At 42.4% G+C, this 26042-nt stretch overlaps 1 protein-coding gene across 1 annotated transcript; it reads left to right on the top strand.

Annotated features, from left to right (window-relative positions):
* The first annotated feature begins 129 nt into the window (after window positions 1-129).
* Window positions 130-25377, top strand: EIF2A (eukaryotic translation initiation factor 2A). Its single transcript, XM_056849391.1, has 14 exons — window positions 130-207; window positions 2422-2491; window positions 5959-6033; window positions 8484-8602; window positions 9894-9993; window positions 10490-10572; window positions 12003-12076; window positions 12209-12353; window positions 13532-13648; window positions 16086-16657; window positions 20518-20625; window positions 21398-21526; window positions 23872-23937; window positions 25260-25377. The coding sequence occupies exons 1-14, from the start codon at window positions 180-182 to the stop codon at window positions 25323-25325; spliced, it is 1752 nt and encodes a 583-aa protein (XP_056705369.1). The 5' UTR covers window positions 130-179; the 3' UTR covers window positions 25326-25377.
* The last annotated feature ends 665 nt before the right edge of the window (window positions 25378-26042 follow it).

Below are 26042 nucleotides of genomic sequence, written 5' to 3'. Positions count from 1 at the left end.
AAGCGGCCCCGCCTCCTCGCGCCGGCCCCACCCGCGGGCTTCTACACGTCATCAGGAAAAGAGGCTTCCGCTTGTGAGCTGGCTGCGGAGGACGAGGGGACGTGTACGCTTAGCAGTCGAAGCCGGTGACCTTCCGCCCCGTGACCCGGAAGGAGAAAGGTGGGGGGGTCCGGCTCAAGATGGCGCCTCCCACGCCGGTGCTGGCAGGTGGGTTCGGTGCCAGTGGATAAAGGTCCTTTTCCCAGTATGGCCGGGGGAGCGAGATCCTTGTGAAGTCGCTGTTGGCTCGCGGCCGAGTCCTTTGGCGCTCTTGTGCTGCGTCATGCATAGGACGATGCTAAGCTCGGGAAAATGCCTAGTTGAATTGCATCGAGACCATTCCCTATCAAGGACACACGGCATTGCAACCTTTAGACTCGCTTACTCCAGAAATAAGCCCAATGGAGTCCCGTAAGGCTTGCCTACGGCCAAGTAAACCTGTGGTCCGCCCTGCCCACATCACTTTGGGAGCAGGTTCCATTCGTACAACTTTTCTGAGCGTTCATAAAACTAGGCTGTAAGATCGTATCGGCTTCCTCCTTGTAGGCTGTGCGTGGTTTATTAAAAAAAAAACCTATCGATGACCCAGATCTCCAAGCTGTGATACTCGTCTAGAAAGTTCTGTGCTGTTCTTCTTTTACGTAGATAGGGTGCGTGAATGCTTCAGAACAACTGTACTGCATGCAGTTGTGTTAAAGTGGGGTTTTGGCCAGATGTTGTTTGTGTAGTCTCAGAAACATCATAAAAGTTGTGCATTCTGGAATGCTTCTCTTTGTATAAGTGGTAAAGGTAATTTTTCCTCTGGTGTGTGTGATTATCCCAATAGAGTTGGCAGCATGCAATCTGGAAAGGTTTACTGAGCCCAAGGCTGTGGCAACTGGAGCTGCTCTGATGTCTTCTGCTCTCTTCTTCCACCTGCTCTTGCTACCTGGACTTCTGTTGTTCCCTGCAGTATCCTCATAACTTTTTAATGGGAATTATCTCTGGATTGCCACTGTAGGATTACAGTTATGCCATTCCTTATTTTGTAGAGTTATATCTATTCTCTCCAGGATCAGAGGAGCATGCCTATTATATCAGGTGCTGTGGAACACAGACAGGATAATGCTGGTGCACTCGTCTTGTTTGTGGGCTTCCTAGAGGCACCTGGTTGGCCACTGTGTCAACAGACTGCTGGACTTGATAGACCTTGGTCTGATCCAGCATGGCCTTTCCTATCTTCTTATGATACAGATGTATCTGTATGATTGGTGTCCGAGGTTTGTCCCTTAAACAGCTGAAAATACTACAATCGCTGAAATAATAATGGTACATTAGGGGTGTAAATGCCAAACTTATTTGTTGAGGATACTTTAGTTTTGAATATCTGTAGCATCTTTAATGTGTTTCATACCTGCTTCATTCATTGCTCCACTTTCCAATTTTGTTTGTGGACTGCCTGGGTCATATTGGCATTGTCAGTGGACTTTTTTAGCAGTTCATATTAATATAGAGTTGATGATTGCCAATCAGAGTTTTCTTTCTGCTATACATAACATTAAGAATGCATTTAACTAGGTTATAATGTACGAATATTATAGAACAGTAAGAGACTGAACCTTTGTGTAGGTAATTAATGCTGGTTAAGGCTTGCCAAAAGACAGTTGAGGTGGTATCTCAGTCATATACTCTACTTTATACAAACTAGTAAGTATTCTGTATTTCAATCTGCCTTTTTGGTTTCACCATGTGAATGATATCTTGGTCCTGGGTTTGTTCAGCTGAACCCTCTATGCCATGCTGGCAAGGTACCTGTTGATGGTGCCCTGCTTTTTAAAGGGGAAACAGCTAAGGAGTGTGGCAGAATTATTTCTTTCAAGACCATTCCTTGAGGTGAAATGGTTTGTGGCTGTGCTTTGACAGAGAGTGGGGAATGTGGGAGGAGTCTTAAACTGGAATATACATCTTTTCCTGCTCCCTACCACTGCAGTGTAACAGTTATGAGTAAAAACCAGTAATTCTGAGACTGGCATGAGGATTCCCAATCTGGTAGCACACCACAAAGAGCCTTACATAGTTCAGCTGTTTTTCCATAGCTAGCAGCAGTGCAGCTGCATCTTTTAGATTTATTGATTTTCTTTCTGCACCAGTAACCATGGATTTTAACAGACTTGGAAAGGTGTAATTCCGTTTAGGATGGTACTGTTAGTTGGCACTTTATCCAAGTCAGTTCCTCACCAGTGTTAAAGGAACAGGATCAGTTTATTTGGTGGTAACAGTTGAATCAAATTTGATTTTTCAATGCTGAGGCGGTGGCTCAGGCCGCAAACGTTCCTGTTATGTGAATATCAGGATCAATTCCACTCTAAGTCAAAAGTAATAAATGCTTTTTCCCCTGACTAGTTCGAGGATCTGAAGGACTCTATATGGTCAATGGGCCTCCTCATTTCACAGAGAGTACAACATTTCAAAGGTACTTTGATTTTCAGTTTCATTCAGTATTGTAGCGTGTGGATTTTAATGAGTAAAAATGCCACTAATTGATGTATTCAGATGACAGGCAAAAACAGAAGTGTGTGTTTTGTATTTTACACTGTGAAATAGAAATTTCATTCTGTGAGCACGCAGGTGTGTTTCTTCCTCCTGCTTGAAAATACCACCCCTCTTAATTTAAGGTTTTTAAGTGTGTAAAAAGGCGTCAGAACCTCTGCATAGTTTGTATATTTCTCCGCTGGAGTGCTGAAATCTGACCATTAGGTGTAAAAACAAATAAGTACCCTTTTCTAGTAACCAAAGTGTTTTGAATTATGTGCCTTCCAGACTTCAGCTTTCTAAGTAGTGTGGAATAAGGACATCCATGCTCCAATGCCAGTTCCCTCCCACCACTACCCACCTTTAAGCTGTAAGGGGGCAGTTTCCCTTGCAGCTTGAAAGGACAGGCTGTTGCTAGGTCAATGAAGATAGCCTGTTTGAAAATAGAAGTTGTAAAGGTCTTTGGGTGGCACTTGTAGGGTTATCACATTACAGTGCTTTCAAATTAACTAGGACCCTGAAATTTGATCCATGTGTAGTACAAGGTGCCTCGATTACTAGAAAAATCTGAAAATAGGACATCGGCACATTTCTCCTTCATAAGGTAGAGACTCAGATTGCACTGTAAAATGGTCACAGTACCTCCAGACCACACAGAAAGCTGAAATTTGGCACCAGTGTAGCACAAGATATGCTGACTATTACAGGATGTTGGAAGGGATAAATTCGAAAGTCTCCTACAAACGAGGGCTAAAGTGACTAAAGTATATCAAGACCATCTAGAAAACTGCAGTTAGATAGAGCAAAATTTGTAAATGGGACTGTTATTGATACCTAACATTAAAGAAAGGGCCTTGTATCTAATATGTGTCAGTGTGGTCTATAATTTGGTGAGATTTAAAGTCTCTAATTTGATCCTCCACAACATTTATTTTTATAATCGTTAACTAAAGGGAATAAATAGCATTGTAGTTTTATAGAGCAATCCCAAGCAGGTCTATTCAGTGGAGCTTACTCCCAGGAAAGCATTCCTAGAATTGCACTTCTAATGTCTGTGAAGTATATTAGGTAATTTTCATGGTGTTGTTTATTGTATGCAACATACTATTTTTGCATTGTTTTCTAAAAATTTTTTTCTTAAATATGTTTTTTATTGCATTGGAGGTCATTTTACATCTCCATACCTTTATAATTACAATTTACACTTTCCTTCTTCCAATACAAATTTCCCCCTTCCCCCCCTTTCCCTCCCCCCACGGACCAATCCATAATATCATATTTTCATATTTTCAGCCATGAGCATAGCCTTTTTAGTTTTACTAAAGTCTCTTTGTTGGCTTCTCCTCTTTTCACCCAATTAATGTATGGGTTCCACTTAGTCTTCAATTCCATTTCTTCTGTTTCTCCCATCGTCTGTTGTTTTAAGTATCCCAATACATCTGTTTGCACATATTCGAACACATAATTATTCCACCTGTCCATAGTCCACTTTGTTTTATCTTTCCATCCAAAAGCTATAACTGCGTGAGCCGCTAATATCATCGCTTTAAACACCTCTTGTTCACTCTTTTCTACCTTTTCACACCCCATTATTCCCATAAACATCAGGTCTACAGTTACTTGAAGTCTAATCTTAAACAATTCTCTAATTTTACTAAGTATTTTGTTTCAAAATTCTATTACCCTTGGGCACTCCCACCACAAATGTGAGAATCACCCCTCTTTTGCGTTACGATGCCAACAGTTCGGTCTCATTCCTTTGATCATATGTGCTATTTGGGCCAGTGTTCTGTACCACTTCAGCATTATTTTCCTTTCCAACTGTTTATATCTATCCATCTTCAACATTTTAATACCCTTCATCATTTTATTCACCATTTGTGTTGATATTGTAGTTTCTTTTGCCCATTATGCCTGTATTATTCTAATCATGAATTCTTTATCTCTTATCATCATTCTGTATATTTTCCCTGCTAATCCTTTTCTAATATATGCTTCACTCTTTATTAACTCTTCCAATTCATTGTCCTCTCTTTTCATACATTCTCCCCATCTCCCTTGTTTTACTGCTTCATATAGTCCCCTCAGTCCCAGCCAATGTCTTTGGCCCACTTCATCTAATACTCTCTGAAAAGGTTTCAAATTTCCTTGGTGATCTAATATGTCCTTCACTCTATAATAACCCTTATTTTTCATTTTTATCCCTAAGTTACCATCTAGGACCCTTTCTTTCACGCAAACTATTGGGGTCCATCTTGATTGTTTGTTCATCCACTTCATTTTCCATTTCTTCCAAACACTCAATACTGCCCGTCTCAGGCCCTTGGTTAATTGTAAAGCTTTATTTAAATTTTCTGTAAATATCCCATATTTCCCCATACCTTGATTTAATTCATTCTCTACTCTTATCCATTTCATATTTTCAGGTCCCTCAGTCTCCATCAATGCTTTTAAATGAAATGCTTCATAATACTGTTGTAATTGTGGGAGACCCCATCCCAATTCCTCCTGAGGTGTATAAATAATTTTCTTCATTACTCTTGCCTTCTTTCCTCCATATACCCATTTCCTGATAGCTTCATCCCACGCACCCACTTGCCATTAATCAAGTTCCACCGGGAGAGTCTGAAACAAGTACATCATTTTTGATATTATAAACGTTTTGGCTTTTATTCTTCCATTCCTCCATCTTCTTACTCATCTTTTTCCATATCTCCTTATAATTAATATTTTCCATTCTTTCTATATTCTTTGGTAACTGTACTCCCAAGTATTTAATCTTTTTAACGCCTGTTTTCATTCCTGTATATTTTCTGACCTCCTCTTTTTCCTTTTTCGTTCCATTGAACCACATAATTTCCGATTTTTTAATGTTTACTCCCAGCCCTGAAATAGTCTTGAAATCTTGCAAAATAATCATTAGCTCTTTAAGACCTGCCAATGGTTGTTCCATTATCAATAATATATCATCTGCGAACAACTTTATTTCACTGTTTGTTCTATGTATTATACCGTTTTTATTGTATTGTTCTCCAGTTTTGTTAATCCTGTTTTGTTGTTGTGTTGTAGGTTTTATACTATCATTTTTATCTTGTTTTCTAATTTTGCAATTCTAATGATTGTTAGCACTGTCTTTTATAAAATTGTTTTTAAATGATGTAATCCACCTTGAGTTTTGGAGAGAACAGCAGACTATAAATGAACTCACTTCATTCAGCAGCTGGATGAACCCTTGTCAAAGATGATTTAGGCTGATCCTGCATTGTCAGGGGTTTGGACTAGATGGCCTGTATGGCCCTTTCCAACTCTATGATTCTAAGTAAATAAATCTTCCAACTCTGATAATGTTTTTCTTCTAGTTTTGTGTAATGTATTTGAACTAATAGAAATGTGTTTGTTTTTTTCCAGGGATGCTGGGAGAAACTGCAAAGTTTTTGCTTTCAGCAAAGATGGTTCCCTCTTTGCTTGGTGCAATGGAGAACAGTCAGTGCATCTTTTAGTATTTCTCCCCCTTGTGAAGATGGGTGGGGCTATATGTTGTATGTAAAGTGTATATACAAAATTAACTAGGTATATTCCAATTGTTTTGCTGTTGTCAGATTATTTAAAACTTTTCAATCACTCCTTCCAGCTGAAAACATTTCACAAGCTAAAGCCCTATAAAATCAGTTATTGAAAAATCTGCATGCAGAATAAAATAACGGGGCCTAATCTCTATTAGATTTGGCAAGGGCTCTGGAAAGCACGATGAGCATTCAGAATGCATTGGAAACATTTTTACAGTAAAAATATCAGTCACACTGAAGGTCGTAGAAAGTCATTCGCATATGCACTCACTGTTGCATTTTGTATTCTGATGAAGTTTTCCCCATCCTTCTAAGCCCTGCAAAAGATAAAGTAATTGCCCCACAAGATGTCTTGCTGCTTATTTTATTTAGGAGATTTCTGTGCCGCATCTCCAGTGTCCTCTTTATGTTGGCTCACAATTAAAATAATAAAATATCAATGTAAAAAAACAAGCTTTTCATCTGTGTGAAGTTTAGAAGATTCCTGTAGCCTTCTGAGCTTGGAGAACATTAGGCAACTATCTAGAAGAAGAGTTGGTTTTTTTATATGCTGACTTTTTCTACCACTTACGTTAGAGTCAAACCGGCTTACACCTTCCCTTCCCCTCCCCACAACAGACACCCTGTGAGGTAGGTGAGGCTGAGAGAGCTCTGACAGAGCTGTGACTAGCCCAAGGTCACCCAGCTGGCTTCGTGTGTAGGAGTGGGGAAACAAATCCATTTCACCAGATTAGCCTCTGCCACTTATGTGGAGGAGTGGAGAATCAAACCTGGTTCTCCAGATCAGAGTCCACTACACCTCGCTGGCTCTAGGTCATTGGGACTGTGCTGGAGAGGCTCATTGTGATAGGCATGAGCACTCCCCCTCCCCTCAGTTTGCAGCTGAGGGAGCCTTGCCCCTGCCGTTGCGATGATGGCCCTCAGAGATACCTCTGAAGCTCACTAAGACATTACAATTGACACTCGTCCCCACTGGAAATAGGCGGCAGGGTTAGGGAGAAAGCATCGTTTTGTGCCCAAATTTGTCGACCCTTCATAAGCTGTTTTGACAGTCCCTCAGACGGTTACCACAATCAGTGGCAAGCTTTTTTTATGTCACATGCGGCCTGATTCTGTAGTTTCTCAGATGTACATGAAACTGATTTCAGTGGGAGTTGCTCTCAAGTGCGCCTAGGATTGTAGTGGTGTTCGACAGTCACTGCAGTTCAGTCACTTTTTGTGCATCACTTGTGTATTTAGCTTATGCATTCCTTGCCGAAGAACCTTAATGGATTTTTAGTGTTGTAAACCTAAATGACGTTAATCCTGCCTGCAGTCTTATAGAAATGCATTGATTTCATCATGTGCGGGATTGTAGTTTTTGAACTTTGAATGAATAATTATGCTGCGTTTCCCCCTGAGTTGTATTAGTGAGTTGGCTAATATGTTGTAGGTTGAGTATCCCTTATCCAAAATGCTTCGGACCAGACGAGTTTAGAATTTTGGATTCTTTTCAGATTTTGGAGTATTTGCACCCCTATCTTGGGGATGGGACCCAAGTCTAAACACGAAATTCATTTGTTTTATATATACCTTATACACTTAGCCTGAACGTAATTTAATACAATATTTTTAATAATTTTGTACATGTGGGGCATCATGGGGAAACTGGCCTGCACACATGCCATTTTATTACCCTTTGGGGGTGCTCAAAAAGTTTTAGATTTTGGATCATTTTGGTTATTGGATTTTTGGATAAAGGATACTCAACCTGTACTTCATTTTCAGAGCAATCCTAAGCAGGTTTACTCAGAATCCAACAGAAGTCTACTCAGCAGGGCCTCCTGTTTTTATGATTGCACCGTTTGTATCGTTTACAGAGGTGTTATGTGATATATGCAGGGCATCCTCCTCCTTTAATCTCAATTAATATACAATATATATGGCTGTTGTGCCAGCTGGAAACATGTTTCTGGTCTCCTTGCCTGGAGAGATTAGAGGATGGAGGCCAGGTGCTTAAACAAAAACTTTCTTTCAATAGTCCACTGAAACATGACTTTTGCATGTGCTTCGTCTCAAGGTCATAATAGTAAAAATATATGGCCAAATATATGTACGCAAGCATTTGAAGGCTGGGAGCTCAGTGATATCTCATGAACCATTTAATTTTCCAGAGTTCCAAACTTTTGCTGCATAATTTGCCCAGTATTGTGCTAAATTAAAAACTGTGAAATTTTCTGTTAATGTTGTTTTAAGATTGAACAGATTTAGAATGGCACGGTTAAAACGTGGCCGATCTAGAACTGAAATCTGGCTATTAATTAACCAGCCTAATCAAGCTTTGTTGAAGTGACCTCTTTTTTCCCCCTTTTTTTTTTTTGGTTTCAGAATAAACATTGTGAATGTCACCAGCAGCACATTACTGCACTCTTTTGATCTGCCAAAGACAGTTTGCCTTGAATTCTCTCCAAAGGGCAATATCCTGGCAACATGGCAGCCCTACACAAGTGAGTCCTTCAGATGTCTGCTGTAGCTGTCCTTATTGCTGCAAGCATTCTTGGGCTGAGTTGTAGGACAGGAAAGAGTCTTCTCCTGAAGCATCTAGTACATCACTAATGTATTACTCTGGCCCCTCCCCTCTCTTCCTTCCCATTACTGTCTTCCCCAATGGCAAAATTCAGAAGGTCAATAATTCAAAGACAGAATTTCCTTTCTGATTTATGATATTATTGTTACAATACAGAAAACCATATTGTTGAAAGGGACCACAAAACACCATTTCCAGTATCCATATACAAGCCAGGCCCATCCATTTATTTATTACATTTCTACCCCACTCTCCCCAACCTGAAGGTCGGGCTCCATGCATTCCACCCCCCTCCCTGCCCCCCCCCCCGGTTCATGTCATCCCAACATATGATGAGTGGGAAACAAGTTCATCATGGTATGGCACTAGTAGCCCCTTGTGAAGACAGGTAAACCATGGAAGGACTTTTGCCAAAAATAAGCCTTTACATCTGAGGGTAAAGTTTAGTTTAGGTTTCATTTTGTTTATTTTTGTCTACTAATGGTGCCCAGGGCAGTTCACAAGGGGGACAAAAACAACTAAAAACCTAGAAAAATACATTAAAAGCCCCAGAACTATCAGTCCTATCACAAACAGCAGCCAGAATATATGAAGAAAAAAAGTGAAAGCTGCCGTCAGTTAAAACAAAGGGCGAAAATGCATGGTTGCTTTATTCCCTGTTTCAGCCAGGATCCAGCCAGGATCAAACGCACGTTCGGCAAAAACTCACGTGTTCGATCCTGGCTGAAACGGAATAAAGGAGGCGAAAGCGACATGCTTTTTCGCCCAAAGAAGCAGCAGGGACTTACCAAAGGAGCTGTAAAAACAAGCTATATGAAAAACAGGAAAACAATAAATTATCATTCAGAGGGAAAAGAAAGTCTTCAGGCTGCTCTACAAGGCCTGAAGGGATGGCTGAATCTCACCTTCTGGCAGAAGGAGTTCTACAGTCTCTCCCACAGGTCCCTACCAGCTTAACCAGATAAAACAGGTTCTTATAAAAAGGCTCTGGCTTGGGCAGGTTGATTATTAGAGTTGCGGGGGGGGATTAGACCTGGACAGGTAGGAGTGGAGAGACCTAATAGAACAGAACCAGCCTTGCTAGCACATGTGGGCCTCCTAAGTGTTCATTAAGATATGTAACAGTATGCATCGAAGAGCTCATAGCCAGGCTAGGGAACTGAGAGATGATTATGGAGGCCACTGGCACCATTTCTGCCTGTTTATTGCAGCTGCTAAAGATGGTGCTGCCGGGGTGCCCAACCTCCAAGTGTTCGATGTGAAGACTGGCAAGTGTTTGAAGTCCTTCATCCAGAAAAAGATGCAAAACTGGTAAGAGAGCATTTCCAAGAACGTGTTATTTATAAAACACAGTTTGAAAATGCATGGTTAGTATCTCTTTCACTGGTGCAGTTTGTCATATCCAGAATTAATGTACATTTTAAACAGCTGTGCATTCGCCGCCAGAACCATGCTGGGGCTGCATATTATATTTTTATTTATTTATGATGTTTTTATCCCACCTTTCCTCCAAGGAGCTTAGGGTGGTGTAGACCAGTCTCTCCAGTCTCCTCCATTTTTACCCTCACTAGCAACCTGGGGGTTGGTTAGGCTGAAAGAGTGTGCCTGGTCCAAGGTCACCCAGCAAGCTTCCATGGCAGAGTGGGGATTTGAACCCAGATCCTTGCTTGACATTTTAACCACTACATATAGCTAAACTGAAAAGTATGGGAACAATATTCTTGAGGCCCAGATAACACATGCTACATTTCTTGGGTTTTTATATTCTCTTCCTTCTTTTTGTTTTCCCCCCTTCTCTAATCATTAGGTGTCCTTGCTGGTCAGATGATGAAAGCATATGTGCCAGGAGTGTTAACAATGAACTGCACTTTTTTGAAAACAACGACTTCAGTACGCAACACCCTCTCTTGTACTCTAGATAAGCTTTCCCTCTAGTCTTTCCGCTTTCTTTGGTTTTCATTAGTTCTCTTATGTTTTTTGCTACTGGCTTGTTGTAGCTCTCCATTTCGAAGATACTTGAAGGAATCAGAGCGTTCCTTCAACATGTGGGTATAATTGTAAAGTGCCCTTTGCTTTCCAAGAAATTTACATCTGCTTTCTCTTAATGGCTTGGCTGGAAGGATTTCCGTCGGGTGCGACTTCTTCGCTTCCCCTCTCCTGCTGCAGCCTGAAATGCTCCCCTGAAGTACTGCTTTGGGGGTGGGGTAGGGGGGAGCCCCAGGAACCTCGGGAGGTGGGTGTCAGAGATCTGCTGGGGGAAATCAGTGAAAATTACCCTCGCTTGTCCATGAGGAAATTATCAGCAGGATCCAAATCAGTGTGTACTTGAGAGAGACAGGAAACATTCCAAATGTTCTAGCAAAGTTCCTAGAAGATGAGTGTCGCAGAGGGCAACACGGCAAGAAAGATAGAAGAATGTCTTCAGGCACAGATGCTTAAAGGCAGAACAGCTGAAGGAAAAACTGAGACTGACAACAGAGGCATGAAGGAGAGGCTGCCACTAGCCATAGCTGTCTTGCTTAAACGGGCCAGCGCAGGTAGCTGAGCCAGGCCCAGCTGAACCTCAGCTCCAAGAGTAGCGTGTTAGCCAAGTAGCTGACGACCACTGAGGGTGCTGCAGCAGCTAACTGGATCCGGTGCAGATGTTCTGACCATGCCTGCCCAAGAAGCCTGGCTGTTCAGTACCAGAGCCTGGATACACATGGGTTTGCCAGGCTTAACTGCATGGTGCAGCTGAGTAGTGGATCATTCTCAGAGATGGAATCGGGTGGATATGTTCTAGCATCAACTTTCATTGGGAGTTGAGGGAGGAAGCCATTTGGTGTTTGGGGGAATGGGAGGGAATTTAGGGGCAGACTGTCCTATACTCTGAAGCCCTAAAAGACTTGAGTTAACTTCTTGAGGGGGAGGGGCTTTTGGTCTATTTCTGAAAATAGTAGAGCACAGATAAGACTGAGCAAAGGCCTTGGTTTGACTTCCTACGGTGCTTTGAATAGCAGCTGAATTTTTTTTGTGTACTTTTATGATGATGCTCCCCAATATCTAGCAAGTTTGGCGCTTTAAAGATTTAAGGAAAGCTGTATATCTCTAATACTTTAGTGTTTGGGAATATACTTGTATTTTTAATATATTACATTTGCATAATCTTGAAAATATCTAGCTTTAGGGGAAACCTGCTTCAAAATGGGTACTTTCCCAAGAGCTGCTTTACAATCCTATGGTTTTACTTATTGGTAGTGTAGGCTTGCTAACAACACAATCTAGCAAAGCTAACCTTTGTAGTCAGTGTTGTTAACCTGAGTACAATTGTGTTGTTGCAGGTACAATTGCAAATAAACTGCATTTGCAGAAAGTCACCGATTTTGTGCTATCGCCAGGAGATCAGCTGAGCAAGGTGCCCGTTGTTGTTGTTTTTAATTCATTTCCACTTTGTTGATATTTAAGACTTTTGATGTTGTTCTACTACTGCCTTTCTGCTGTGCTTGAAAATGTTTGTACCAGATTAATGAAACATTTCTTGGTACAGGTTGCAGTCTATGTTCCTGGAAGCAAGGGGGCTCCATCTTTCGTAAGACTCTATCAGTATCCTGTCTTTGGAGGCCCGCAAGCTGCACTGGCCAACAAGAGTTTCTTTAAGGCTGATAAGGTGACACTGCTGTGGAATAATAAAGGTATAACAAATTTCACATTTTTTCCCATTTCTGTTTGTTGGCATAAGCATATCAGCTCTCTATTAGTCCAGCTGTATAACTAATGCATATGTGTTTATGGGTCATCTCGAACACTAAAAGCAGGATTTTAATATGGGGTTAACATCCTAGCAGAACTAGGACGTGAAAAAACCCCATTATAAGTGAACAACCATAAACCCCACTCCCCTGGTTTGACTTGGGGGGAAATGTTTTCTGTGAGCATACCTGTCAAATGCTAGAAAAATCTTTTGTTGTTGTTTGTTTGTTTGGAGTGCTCAGAACAGGATTGTTCACAAAAAATGAGAAGGGGAAAGCTGTGATTCCCACCTTGTTTGACAGATGCTCTTCTCCTTTTCTAACCAATTACAATACCTTACCTTTTGAAAGAGGAGAGAGTAACTGGTGGCAAGGAATCAATAGAGTTGGAAGGGACTACCAGGGTCATCTAGTCCAACCCCCTGCACAATGCAGGAAATTCACAACTGCCTCCCCCCCACACACACACACACACTCCAGGATCCCTGGCTAATCCGATCTGGAGGAAAATTGCTTCCTGACCCCAAAGTGGCAATCAGCATTACCCTGAACATGTAAGAAAGGCCCATGAGAACCAAGCACTGACACAACCCCTCCTGCCCTCCCTCTCATGATCTGCCTAAGTTCACAGAATAAGCATTGCTGTCAGATGGCTATCTAGCCTCTGCTTCAAAACCTCCAAAGAAGAGAGGGAAGTTGGTTCTTGTAGGTTATCCGGGCTGTGTAACCGTGGTCTTGGTAGAGGGAAGGTTTGTTAGACATAAGAGGGGGCTGTTTTCTGCCAGGGATTATGGGATTTGTGGCTTTCTCTGCCTTCTCATTCAGTTCAGGAACAAAGGGGTCAGAGATCCCTTCCTTTGGGGTTTTAGAGATGTGTATGTTATGCTTGGCTGGAAGGGGCTATTGACAAGATAGAGCTAACCCAGTGGCTTCATCCTGTTGTTTTTCATGAATGTTCACATATCCCTGTTGGAGTTGCAACTCTGAACTAATGTTTTGTGACATTGCTACATGGGAAGGAAAGACGGATATGTAGTATCCCTTTTCTGTAGAGACTTAAATTTCAGAGTGTTATGTAGTAGCTTTGTTTATACATCCAGTTATATTTTCTACCTGAATAGCCACAGCTGTGCTCGTAATTGCCAGTACAGAAGTTGACAAAACAGGAGCTTCATATTACGGAGAACAAACTCTGCATTACATTGCGACAAACGGGGAAAGTGCTGTTGTACAACTACGTGAGTAATTGTTCTCTGAATTATATTACGACCTGGAAATTCTTCTGAAGGTACACTAGATGAAAGGAACCTTTCTCTGCTGTGTTTGCCCTTGCGACTGATCTGCGTTGACAACATTTCTATGGAGGCTCAAACATGTGGGCTGTTTTATTGATTCACGTGAAGCGGGGTGTCTAAGAGGCGAAAGTGAAGTTGTGATTCATGATGGGAAGGATGGGGTACCGAACCCAGGAACTCATTCCCTGTGGCTTTGTTGAAACTGGGGGGGTGGCCAAGGTAGAAGCACTCGCCTGTGGGGCTTTACACTTGCACAGTGTCTCTTTTAACCTGGGCTGCCAGTATAGCTGCTTTGCATGGGTCACAACCCAGTTTAAAAAAGATTCTACATGAGTGCAAAAGGCCCACGCATGAGGGCCTCAGCAGCCATCACATTCCAGCTGGGCCTGAGGCTTGAGCTGGGAAGAGAATAGGTTCATTAGGGCATTCAGTAGGTTAATTCCCCTCCCCCACACACCATGACTTTCCTTTAAGCAAGGAACTTAATGGGCCGATAAATATATACCTTGCAGGGCCTCAGTCCAACTGAGATTTTGAACGTGGGTTATGGGTCTGTCTGACAGGTCCTGTCAGACTTACTGCAGGCACCTTTTAACCTGTACTTAAACTTTGATGAATTCTTTATAATGATAAATCTGAACGGAGCCCTTGTTGAGAACGGTGCCGAAAGCGGCTTGGGACAGTCTTCCTGCCACACGAGAGGTTGGTGCTTTGCCCATCAATGGCCAGCCTGGTCTGGCTGCCGCTCCTAAGCAGACTTTTTAGTCATTTGTTGGGCTGGTCCGTTGCATCAATGAAATGTTGGCTGTCTATTTGCCAGCCCCAAGCAGCCAATGACACTGCTTTCGGATCCTTGGCAATCCGCACCGTTTATTTTATTGTCCAGGCAGGCAGCCAAAGGTGTAGGTGGCTGAGCCCCATGGTAAACAACCATATATGCCTGGAAGGGGGACTCTGGCTTGGTCAGTCACAAGTGGGTGGTGGATTGACCTTAAAATCTGGCAGCCCTGAGGATCTTCATGCAGGCCTCCTTTTTCATACCACCAAAATACATTCAGGGAGTCTCTTCAAAGAACGCTCTGAAGAGAGATTTCTTGTTAGCAGAACATTGTGTGTGTGGTTTTGATAGTAGCGTCAGACTTTTTAAAAAAACCTTATAATTCATACCACGGTAATGAAAGCTGCTCAACAGGTAACAGAACTTGCAGTAAAGTCCCACTGTAGCAAGAGCTCTCTCCTTTTAATCCTGATATGAAATGTTTCAATTAACATTCTTTTATAAAGCAACAAGACTCTCCAACAGTGCAATCCTATATGGAGTTTTACTCCAGTCTAAGCCCACTGGTTTCAGTGGCCTTAGACTGGAGTAACTCTGCTTAGAATGGATGGCATTGCAAGTTTTCTAGGGTTTCATTTAAACACGGAGCCAAGAAAATTGCATAACAGCATTTTTCCAAAAGTTCTTCCATGGCTTTGTATGCCAAGCTGTTTGGGGGCTAATGACCCCCCAAAGGGATCTCTTTTTGATTTAGAGCAGTGCTTGCCTCCAAAGAAGAAGAGAGTGATATCTAGACATATAGACAATGGTTCGATATTAACATACCACACCCTCATTAGCACATTATCTTGATACTTTCAGGACAATGATTAGCACATTACCTTTGATACTTTTTGCAGGACAATGACTCAGCTCAAACCCAACCCTTTCTGACTACATATTACTCTTCCTACACACTTGACACTGAGAGACACTGTCCCTCAGTGTTACTCCTCTGAAGATGCCTGCCACAGCTGCTGGCGAAACGTCAGGAAAGAAAATACCAAGACCACGGTCACACAGCCTGGATAACATACAGGAACCAATGAACTCTGACCATGAAAGCCTTCGACAATATCTAGACAAAACTTCACGTAGCATGTGGAGTTACATAGCCGTCTCTCTCTCCCCCACACCCCTTTAGGAATTAAAAGATATATTTCTTTTCCTGATTAACATTCCCATTATGAGATTAATTTTTACCCCTACTGGGTCCAGCGAGCTTTTCAGTTGTTGAAAAGGGAAGGAAGGATGGTGCCATTTGACCACCAAAAGAGGCTATGCTGGAGATTCTGGGACCAGCATAGTCAAATGCCATGTGGGATGGGATCTTTAGTAAGGAGGGGAACTAGGTAAGGTTGAATGAAGGCCTGGCTGGATCCAACCCCATGGTTTTATAACACATGAATGAACACATGAAACTTCCTTATACTGCCTTATACTCTAGCCTCCTACTTCCTTGAATATCTAGCTTTCTTTCTTAGCATTGCTTTAAATATAACTACATGCCAAGTTTTTTGTTTATACTTTATAAGTTTTATGTATTTATTTATTTTCCTCTAGCAAAAAATGGCCCTATATATGATGCAGTCTGGAATCCCAATTCCACGGAGTTTTGTGTCGTATATGGTTTTATGCCTGCCAAGGCGACCATCTTCAACCTGAAATGTGATCCCGTGTTTGACTTCGGGACTGGCCCTCACAACGCCGCCTACTATAGCCCACAAGGACATATCTTAGTGCTCGCTGGATTTGGAAATCTCAGTGGACAGCTAGACGTGTGGGATGTTAAAAACTACAAACTGATCTCCAAGCCTCAAGCCTCGGATTCCACGTATTTCGCCTGGTGTCCTGATGGAGAGCACATCGTAACTGCAACGTGTTCTCCTCGGCTGCGAGTCGGGAACGGGTATAAGATCTGGCACTACACCGGCTCCATCCTTCACAAATACGAAGTCCTGCCAGATGCAGAGCTCTGGCAAGTTGCCTGGCAGCCCTTTTCGGAGGGAACATTTCCGGTAAAGGCAGTGAAGTACCACACCGTTCCAAGCAAAGTGCCGAATGAGGAGCCAAAGGCTGCCCAAGCATATAGGCCTCCAGCTCTGAGAAACAAACCCGACACTAGTTCTAAACTTGTAAGTAGCGGTCCTTTTCATTGTAGGATATGTTATTGCAAGCTGCAGTCTCCAATTTGGGAAAGGGTAGAGGAAGCAGGTGTGTGTGTAAAGTGCCGTCAAGTCGCAGCCGACTTATGGCGACCCCTTTTGGGGTTTTCATGGCAAGAGACTAACAGAGGTACTGAATCTGTTTAACATGAACACATGAAGCTGCCTTATACTGAAGCAGACCCTTAGTCCATCAAAGTCAGTATTGTCTACTCAGACTGGCAGCAGCTCTCCAGGGTCTCAGGTAGAGGCCTTTCACATCACTTACTTGCCTAGTCCCTTTAATTGGTGATTATCAGCATTCGTGAGAATATCAGCATTAGTGAGAATAGCAAACTAATTTTACATTTTCACCCAACTATGTTAATTTTCTTTACAGAGCATTCCATAGGAAACAGAGTTTTCTTTTCCTTTCCCTCTCTCCCACACAGCTTTATTTTTGAGACAAGGATGTTTGGGTACCTGAAAAATCCAATATGTCATATTTTAACATAATTAGCCTTTTCCGAACACTTGCGTAAGGTTGACATACAGAATGCAGTTAGTTCTGTGAACTGGTTTTTCTACTTGCATAGCTGGTAGCCACCCTCATCTCTTGGGAGAAGGCAGGCTGCAACCCTTAATTTAAAAACAAAGCAAAGACATACTGGCAATATAGGAGGGCTTGCTAATCGAGTCTCAGAACAAACATTTTTCTGTCTCCTATCACTCAACCAATAAGAGTCATAGTGTTGGATCCAATCTAAATTGACAGTTCCTACTGATTCCCCTTTCCCACTGCAGACCTCCTTACGGTATCCTTTTCCCCTGGGAGCAGTGTTTTGTAGAGAACAGTGGGTTGTAGTTGGGGGGGGGAGCAGGAAGGCTTTGTTCTGCAGAGGAAAAATTTAATCTGGGTCCATTCTGTAGCTAGGTATCTCTCTTACTTTTCCAAATCTAGGTCACTGTTCCTCTGTATTTTGAGAATGAGCCAGGGGCAGCAATGCCCATCAACTTAACCAGATTTTTTGAAATTGTTCTGGGATGGTTTCAGCACACCCTGCTGACTTTTCTGCCCCTCTTCGTCTCTGTGTTCATCCTCCACCTTGCTGCATGCCTCATGGGAACCTGTTCTGTGATAAAGTGGGGGCATGCCTGTCATTCTGCAGAGAAGGCACAGGTCACAGGAGAGATGCCCAATACCGCAGGAGAATTCTTGCGATGAACCCTTCCTCCTGAGGATTATACAGTTATGCACATATCCCTGCCAAGTTCGTTCCGACAGAAACTGGACTTTGTTAAATGAACACATGAAGCTGCTTTACACTGAATCAGACTCTTGGTCCATCAATGTCGGTATTGTCTACTCAGACCAGCAGTGGCTGTCCAGAGTCTCAGGCAGAGGTCTTTCACATCACCTACTTGCCTAGTCTCTTTAACTGGAGATGCCGGGGGTTGAACCTGGAACCTTCTGTATGCCAAGCAGATGCTCTGCCACTGAGCCACAAATAAACCCCGCCATGCAGCTCTTACGCCTTAAAGTAGAAAAGACACTCTCCCCCCCCCCCACTAATAACACCTTAAAAACCTGGGACGTCCAAGCAAAAGGAAAGTTAAGTGGTGTTGACAGAAGGCTTGACCACAAGTTATGTTGTATTTCTTGGTTATGGTTCCAAGATAATTACGCAAGTTATCAGTTGCAGAGAGCTGCAAGCCTAACCATAATATTAATGGGAAGCATAAAATACAGAATGTGGTATCAATCGTAGTCAAATATTCTTTTGAGAAGTTCTTTTAAATATTTAAGGTACGATGCATCAAAAGAAAACCTTGGAAACATGCATGCAAACTTATAAGCACACGGTGCCTCTCTAATGGGGTGCCCTGAGTACAGTGCAGCATGTTGAGTCCTGGGTTGATCTGTTAGATTTTTTGCCTGTCTTGAAACACTCACCGAAGTCCTGCCAGAAGAAAAGATAATGACCCTGTGCTTCCTTTAGTGCAATATGGAACAAGCGATGCCTACCCAGTCAACATACGGCATCAGAATGCTTGCAGACATAGTGCAAGAACATACACTTGGAAGTACAAAGTTGCTCAGGCAGTATCAGAGCTGCAGCAACAGTGATTGTTTACACCCTCCTATTATGCAAGGCTGTGTTTTCCCCCTTCTGTGTCCTGGCTAACTCAGATAGCTCCGATAGCCTTATCTCGCACAACTGCATTCCTGATTACTGGGCTGTTTTTACTTTCCTTCCTTTGTTCCCACAAAAGGAGCCCCGGGTGCTCTGGACTTTAGTTCCACCTTGAGTTGCTGACACGTTCTTGAGCCACAGTTGAGAATGGGAAGGAGATGCAGGTGGGAGAATCCCAACTCTTAACCATGATTAAAAGGGAGCCAACATTACATCTCCCCGGCCCTTTATGTGTGGTGGCTCTCATTTTCCTTTTGTAGTCTTCAAAAGCAGACTTGTAAATCACTAAAAAGTCAAGCCCTTTGTTTTCTCACTGTTTTTTTTCTCTTTAAAGAAGTGTAATTGTAGGACTTCCAGTTCCAAAAGGAGTTTGGTCTTCTCCCACACAGTTGGTCATTGCTGGTGTCTTATTTCTCACTGCCTGTGCTTAAGTGGAGTTAATAAGAGAGAGTCATTATGTAAGATGGCTGATGCAATTACAGCCTCCCTATCTGTGACTGGGAAACAAAATCAGATTTGTGGATGAAAAACATTGAAAACTTCTTTGGATCTTTAATATGTGACACGTACAAAAGTTAAGTCTCTAACAACTTGGTATAATAGAGGATTTTCTCTAGAAAATATTTCAAAAATTAATGGGTACAATGAAGAAAAAGCTGCTTGTTCTTTTTATGGATCTTCATATCGACAACATTAAAAAAAAATCTCTCGGCACTCTTTTAGTCGTTCCCCCTGGCATTTTGCTAATAATGTTCTGTCCTAACTTGCCCCTTATTGCAAAGCTGAGCTTAAGCCAGACTGATGTTGAATATAATAGTGGATGCATAATGGGCAGCACCTAAAATAAAATTAAGGAAAATAATATCATGGGAAGAGGCTGGTTTTCCTAGCTTTCTTTAGTCTTAGAGCTGCTTCACAAATTACATACTCCTTACCCAAAAGTGACATCCACTCAGGGAGTACTACAAAACCCGTGATTAATATAGATCAGGTATGGCCACCTGGTGGCTTTTAAGCTGGATCAGACTCCCAAAGCAATTTTATCTGCCTGCTGGCAACTCGACCAAATTTTAATCAAGGTGTGCTAAAAATAAATAAACTACCATTTTCAAAAGCAGCCAGAGAGAGCGATGGCACTTTTGAGGGCTGCATCTCTCTGTAGGTTTCATCTGTGATGCCTGTGGCATGCTTGAACATGTGCCTCATAAACACGAAGCCCTTAACTGCTAAGACATGGTTTTTATTAGACTTGCCACCTCTAAAGGGGTTGCTTTGTGTTCCAAAATATACATCCTACTCCCAGGTTGCTGGCTAGAGGCTAGCATGTCCTTCAGGAATATAGAAGTTGGCCATTTCTGATACAGGTCATTACATGTGATGTACAGTTATGTTACCATGGGTTTCACACAATTTCCTAACATCAGTGTGAGTTCTCTTCTGTATAGGAATTGTGTAATGTACCTAAATTGTACCTAAATGATAAGAAAAATTGTACCTAAATGATGATAAGAAAAATAGGACAAGTCTCTTTTTATTTTGGCGTTAGAAATCAGCACATGGGAAATTTTCCAACCTGCTTCTTTGTCAAGTTTTTGATTGCAAAGTATAATCGTGCTTTTTAGTAATGCTTTCCCCTCTCCCTCCGCTTCCTTTTAGCATGAGAATGAGCCACCACAGAACATGAGACCACAGAGTGATAAGCCGTTATCTAAAACAGCGCTCAAGAATCAAAGGAAGCACGAGGCAAAGAAAGTTGCTAAACAGGTACAGCTGGTGTTTAATCCTCTTAGGGATAATGTTGCCTTGCGTTTGTCAACTTGTTTACTGGGATGCTGCATAGAACTTTCACCTGTGCATGAACAAAAGTTGCAGATTTATGAGCTTATGGAGGGTTTGTCCCAGTCACAAAAAAAAAAGGTGCCCCACAAGAATTTTCATCTGCACACCCTTGTTTTGGCTGATGTAGTAGAAAGTAGCACATTCTATCCAATCACTGAGCAAATGTAGGTGTTAGATTTTTGTCATGGTCAACAGCTCAGGGTGGCATATGTGGTTCCGCTCCCTTTTTATCCTCACAACCACCACTCTGTAAGAGGTGAGGCAGAGAGAAAGCAGCTAGTTGAAGGTAACCCCCAGGACATCATGGTAGAATTGGGATCTGCACCCACTCAAATCATTATACTTCACTGGCTTGTCCTACTCAGTTGTCTTCACAGCCTCAACTTTGAAGGGGATCAGATAAATCGTCTGGGAAATACAAATTCTCACAACCACATTCTAGGTTGGGGTGAGCATGTATGGAAGATGCACAGTGTTTTAGAAGAGCATGTGTATGATTTCATTAAATTTTAGTAATGCAGAATGATTGCAGAATTTCAAGGAATAAAACACGCTTCAGTTAAATACAGAGAAAATCAGGATTAAATGGGGAATGTAACATCATTGGGGGGGTTGCCATATTTATAAAATGAAATATGTTATTCTGATAATTGACAATAACTCTGAGCTGCAAAAGGATTCATTTTCTTATTCAAAGGAAGCTAGAGTTGAAGGGAACCCAGAAATTGCTCCAAGCTCACCTGTACTGAATGCTGTTCACAGTGTGGCACCCTCTGTCACATCAGGAGATCCTGAGGTAGACAAGAAGATAAAGAATCTCAAAAAGGTAGGTAGGGAGGTTCTCCAGTGGAAAAAGTTTGCTTATTCTGGTTGAAGGTCCTTTGCTGCTTCGTGATAACCCTGTCCCTTCTATGATCCTGTGGAATGGTAGCCATTTAAAATGTGCTCTCTGCGTCTAAACTTACTGTCCTTAACCCTGGACATGTGGGTTCTTTTTTAAATTTTCAGGAAGGGTAGTAGGTGCCACCACAAAATGGCTGCCCTGGAGGAGAAGAAGAGGAGTTGATTTTTATATGTCGACTTTCTCCACCATTTAAGGAAGACTCAAATCGGCTTACAATCACCTTCCCTTCCCCTCCCCACAGCAGACACCCTGTGAAGTAGATGGGACTGAGGGAGTTCAAAGAGAATTGTGACTAGCCTAAGGTCACCCATCGGGCTTCATGTGTAGGAGTGGGGAAACCAACCCGTTTCACCAGATTAGCATTCACCACTCATGTGGAGGAGTGGAGAATCAAACCCGGTTCTACAGATTAGAGTCCACCACCCCAAACCACCGCTCTTAACCACTAGACATGCTGGCTGGAGGGCAAGCAAAGCACTTGGAGATTTCAAGCCAAGCATCCTCCTTCACAAGAGAGAGTCTTCTGTACTGCAACAAAACACACAAGATGGCGTCCACTGGGCCATGGAGTCCCAAGCGGCTTTGGCAGCCTCCCACCTGTCCTGTAGCCAATAGAATAATGCTGGCAAGAGAGTGCTAGAACTCTAAATAAGGGATGCTTTTTCCCAAGCCGTGCAGTCCTTATAGCGGTATGGCCAGACTGCATGAGTTACAGAAGTGTCATGAGCACTCTCTTGGCTTTTAAAGCAAAGAGAAATAAAATACAGACATGTGGAGCTGCATGGTGTAGTAGAGTGGTGAAGTATAGTGTAGTAAATACAGACATGTAGAGAGCCAGCGTGGTGTAGTGGTTAAGAGTGGTGGTTTGGAGCGGCAGACACTAATCTGGTGAACCGGGTTGGTTTCCCCATTCCTACACATGAAGCCAGCTGGGTGACCTTGGGCTAGTCACAGCTCCTTTAGAGCTTTCTCAGCCCCACCTACCTCACAGGGTGTCTGTTGTGGGGAGGGGAAGGGAAGGAGATTGTAAGCTGGTTTGATTCTTCCTTAAGTGGTAGAGAAAGTCGGCGTTTAAAAACCAACTCTTCTTCAAACTTGATTGGCATGCGAAAGAGGTGTGTAACCTTTGCCTGCTGGCCACGTTTCCCATTTAAAGAGCACTCAGCTGCTGTTCTTATATTGGTAAAGATCTGGGGGACCCTCTGTCTTTTCTTTTAAGGGTGAGAAAGAAGCTGAAAGGATGATGCTGATTAGAAATGGCCTGGGCAGACAGATTAAGCTTGCACACCCTCTCCTCATCCCCACTGTCTCTGTCAGATTCAGAAGCTTCTGCTGCTCCTTTTCTCTCGGTTTTGATTTTCATATCGAGAACTGATAACAGGTACACACCTACTACATAACACAGCTACATAACACAGCATCAATCCATGAGCATCCTTACTCCCCCAGTAGCAGCCAGTGACATGGAAATCAGGCCAGGAATGCCACGTCACACGGTGTGTAGCTAACTATTACTAGAAAGGAAGGGAGAACTTGCCACAAGCCAGGCAGAACATCTGGTCCTGTTTTCACTCTGTCCTCCTGGTGGTTGGGTATGGGAGAGTTCTGGAAGAAGCTGTATTTGCAAGTAGCAGGTTTTAAATATTAAGCTATTGGCCCTATAGGAGTTAACGTTGCCATTGTTAAAAAAAAGTGACATTAATTCCTATGAATTTTATCTGAACGACTTCGTTAAGGTTGGGGTTGGAATCAGAAGTGCAAAATGAAATGAAAAGAACTGGGAATCCCAGGTTTGAATCCCCTCTCTGCCATGGAAACTTGCTGGGTGACCTTGGGCCAGCCACACACTCTCAGCCCTGACCCTGGCAAGTATTTGGATGGGAAACCGCCAAGGAATACTGGGGCCTGATGCAGAGGCAGACAATGGCAAACTACCTCTGAACGTCTGTTGCCTTGAAAGCCCTACAGGGTCACCATAAGTCAGTTGTGACTTGACGGCAGAAACACACACACAAACCAGAACTGAACTGCTTAAAGATCTGCCCCCACCCCCATCCCCGCTTGCTGATCTGTGGTTCATTCCATTCAGATAGATAGCATGGAATGCATGTTGGATAAGGGCCTAGCAGCCGCACACAAGAATCTTTTGGGGAAGGTCCTTTGAGAGCAGTAAAGTACATTTGCTCCTTTTTTTTTTTTTACACCACAGAAAGCTTTTGAAACTTGCTGCTTCTTGTTTGTCTTTAACATGCTTTCCTTCCCCACAGAAGCTAAAAGCAATTGAGCAGCTGAAAGATCAAGCGGCCACGGGCAAACAGCTGGAGAAGAACCAGGTATGCCCACCACTTTCGTGTATCACATAGCTTTGTTTTTAGCCATTGCATTACACCAGTTCAGCGTGATGTGGGGTTGAAGACAATAATGCAGAACACCCTGAATAGTCAGGGTTCCTGTTACCACTCATGTTGGGAGAGGCTCTGGAAAGGCACAGGTTACTTAAGAACTCGAGAAGAGCTTTACTGGATGGCCACAAGCATAGCTGGCTTTAAAAGGGAATTAGATAAATTCATGGAGAAGATGTCTGTCACTGGCTACTAGCCATGGGTCGCCATGAGTCGGAAACGACTTGACGGCACTTAACACACACACACAGTGACTAAAGGGGAACCTTCATGTTCAGTGGCAGTAAGCCGCATTAAGGGAGGGATAGTTAAATTGTGGAACTCCCTGCCCCAGGATGTGGTGATGGCTGCCAACTTGGAAGGCTTTCAGAGGGGAGTGGACATGTTTGTGGAGGATGGGGCTATCCATGGCTACTAGTCAAAATGGATACTAGTCATGATGCATACCTATTCTCTCCAGGATCAGAGGAGCATGCCGAATCTATTAGGTGCTGTGGATCACAGGCAGGATGTTGCTACAGTCGTCTTTGTTTGTGGGCTTCCTAGAGGCACATGGTGTGGAGTTGATGGGCCTTGGTCTGATCCAGCATGACTTTTCTTATGTTCTTATGAGGGTCTTGGCCTTTATGTCTGTTTGGCTGCTGTGGAAGACGGGATGCTGAACCACTGGTCTGATCCAAAATTCCTCTAGTCCAGCATTCTGTTTCCATCTCTGGCCTACCAGATGTGTCTAGGAAGCCCAGTAATTGGTAGTGAGAAACATATTGCCTTGAACCTGTAGAGATCCTATTTAGCTGTCATGGCCAACAGCCATCAATAGATCTATCCATCAGGAATTTGTTTAACTGACTTAAAAATCTCAGCCAGTAGTTATCAACATCGTATTACATTTTTGTAGCAGTGAATGCCATGAGTTAAAGCATTGTGTGGACAAGTATTTTCTTTTGTATGTCCTGAATCTACTGCTGATCAGTTTCACTGGGTAATCTCAAATTATATTATTTCAACAGAAGCATAGAAATTTATTTCACTTCTCCACATTATGCATAATTGTATAAACCTCTTGTGTATTTGTAGTTGTTTTTTTTCAATCTGGGAAGCACCCCTTGTCTATATTCTTGTATGTGAGGAACCTGGATTACACTAGTAAATAATTTTTCAAAGCATTAGCATTGTATTGCACTGTGGTCTTTGCTTAATCCTTTGTTATGTGTTATAAACATCTGACAGTGTTTTGTGTGTGTATATTCTAGCTGGAAAAGATTCAGAAAGAAGCTGCCCTGCTGAAGGAGCTAGAAGATTTGGAGTTGGGCGTTTAGAGCTTTATGGAAAACAAATCATACGGTTTTGTCCTGAACAAAAATTGATTTAATAATAGACTAAAATGCACACTTTAAATATTTGCTACGTTTTCTTTCCTTGCCTCTGCTATCTGAATACATGTACAATGTTGAACAGAAATATTATGATTCTGAACTAGACACACTTTTGCTGTTTCAAAACAGTATTGCTTACATACCAAAATAAAGTATATCAGGTTGTTGTTACTGTTATTGTTGTTATTATTTCACAGGAATTCAGTTTCACCTTCACATGCGATACTAAGACAGTAAAAATCAAATGTTAAAAATAATGAAGCCCTGGGCAGTTATTCCAGAGTAACTCTGCATGGGATTGCATTGTAATTTTTTGGTTATGTGGTGCAAATATTGAAAGGAAATACAAATCTAGGGTGAAAAATGGAAACCCGTTACTTATCAAGGGCCCTTAGCATTGCTTGGAAAAGAAAGAGAAAATAAAAATTCTAGAGTTTATGAAGAGTCGGTTGCAATATGGACTCTGGCCCGTGGATAGATGGTTGTGAATGGAATTTCATTGCAGCTCTTGGCCAGGTTCGAGAGAGCTTCAGGAGTCCTTGGGATTGCCCAGTGGAATATTTGAATTGTTTCCTTTGAGTGCTGTATTTCAAACTGTTCAGGAAGCTCTTCTTGGCATCAGAAGAAGTTTGCTATGGGGAGCTGCTGTCCAAGAAACAA

This window comes from Euleptes europaea, chromosome 5 (genome assembly GCF_029931775.1).
Source record: "Euleptes europaea isolate rEulEur1 chromosome 5, rEulEur1.hap1, whole genome shotgun sequence".
NCBI classification, from domain to species: Eukaryota; Metazoa; Chordata; class Lepidosauria; order Squamata; family Sphaerodactylidae; genus Euleptes; species Euleptes europaea.
This window is presented reverse-complemented; position numbering and strand designations above follow the sequence as displayed.

What these genes read in the sequence shown, in the direction of transcription:
- EIF2A (XM_056849391.1), top strand. Translation starts at nt 180, where the DNA reads ATGGCGCCTCCCACGCCGGTGCTGGCAG. An exon ending in AACATGGCAGCCCTACACAA is followed by an intron (nt 8,603 to 9,893) that starts GTGAGTCCTTCA and finishes TGTTTATTGCAG; the next exon opens with CTGCTAAAGATGGTGCTGCC. An exon ending in AAGTGCTGTTGTACAACTAC is followed by an intron (nt 13,649 to 16,085) that starts GTGAGTAATTGT and finishes ATTTTCCTCTAG; the next exon opens with CAAAAAATGGCCCTATATAT.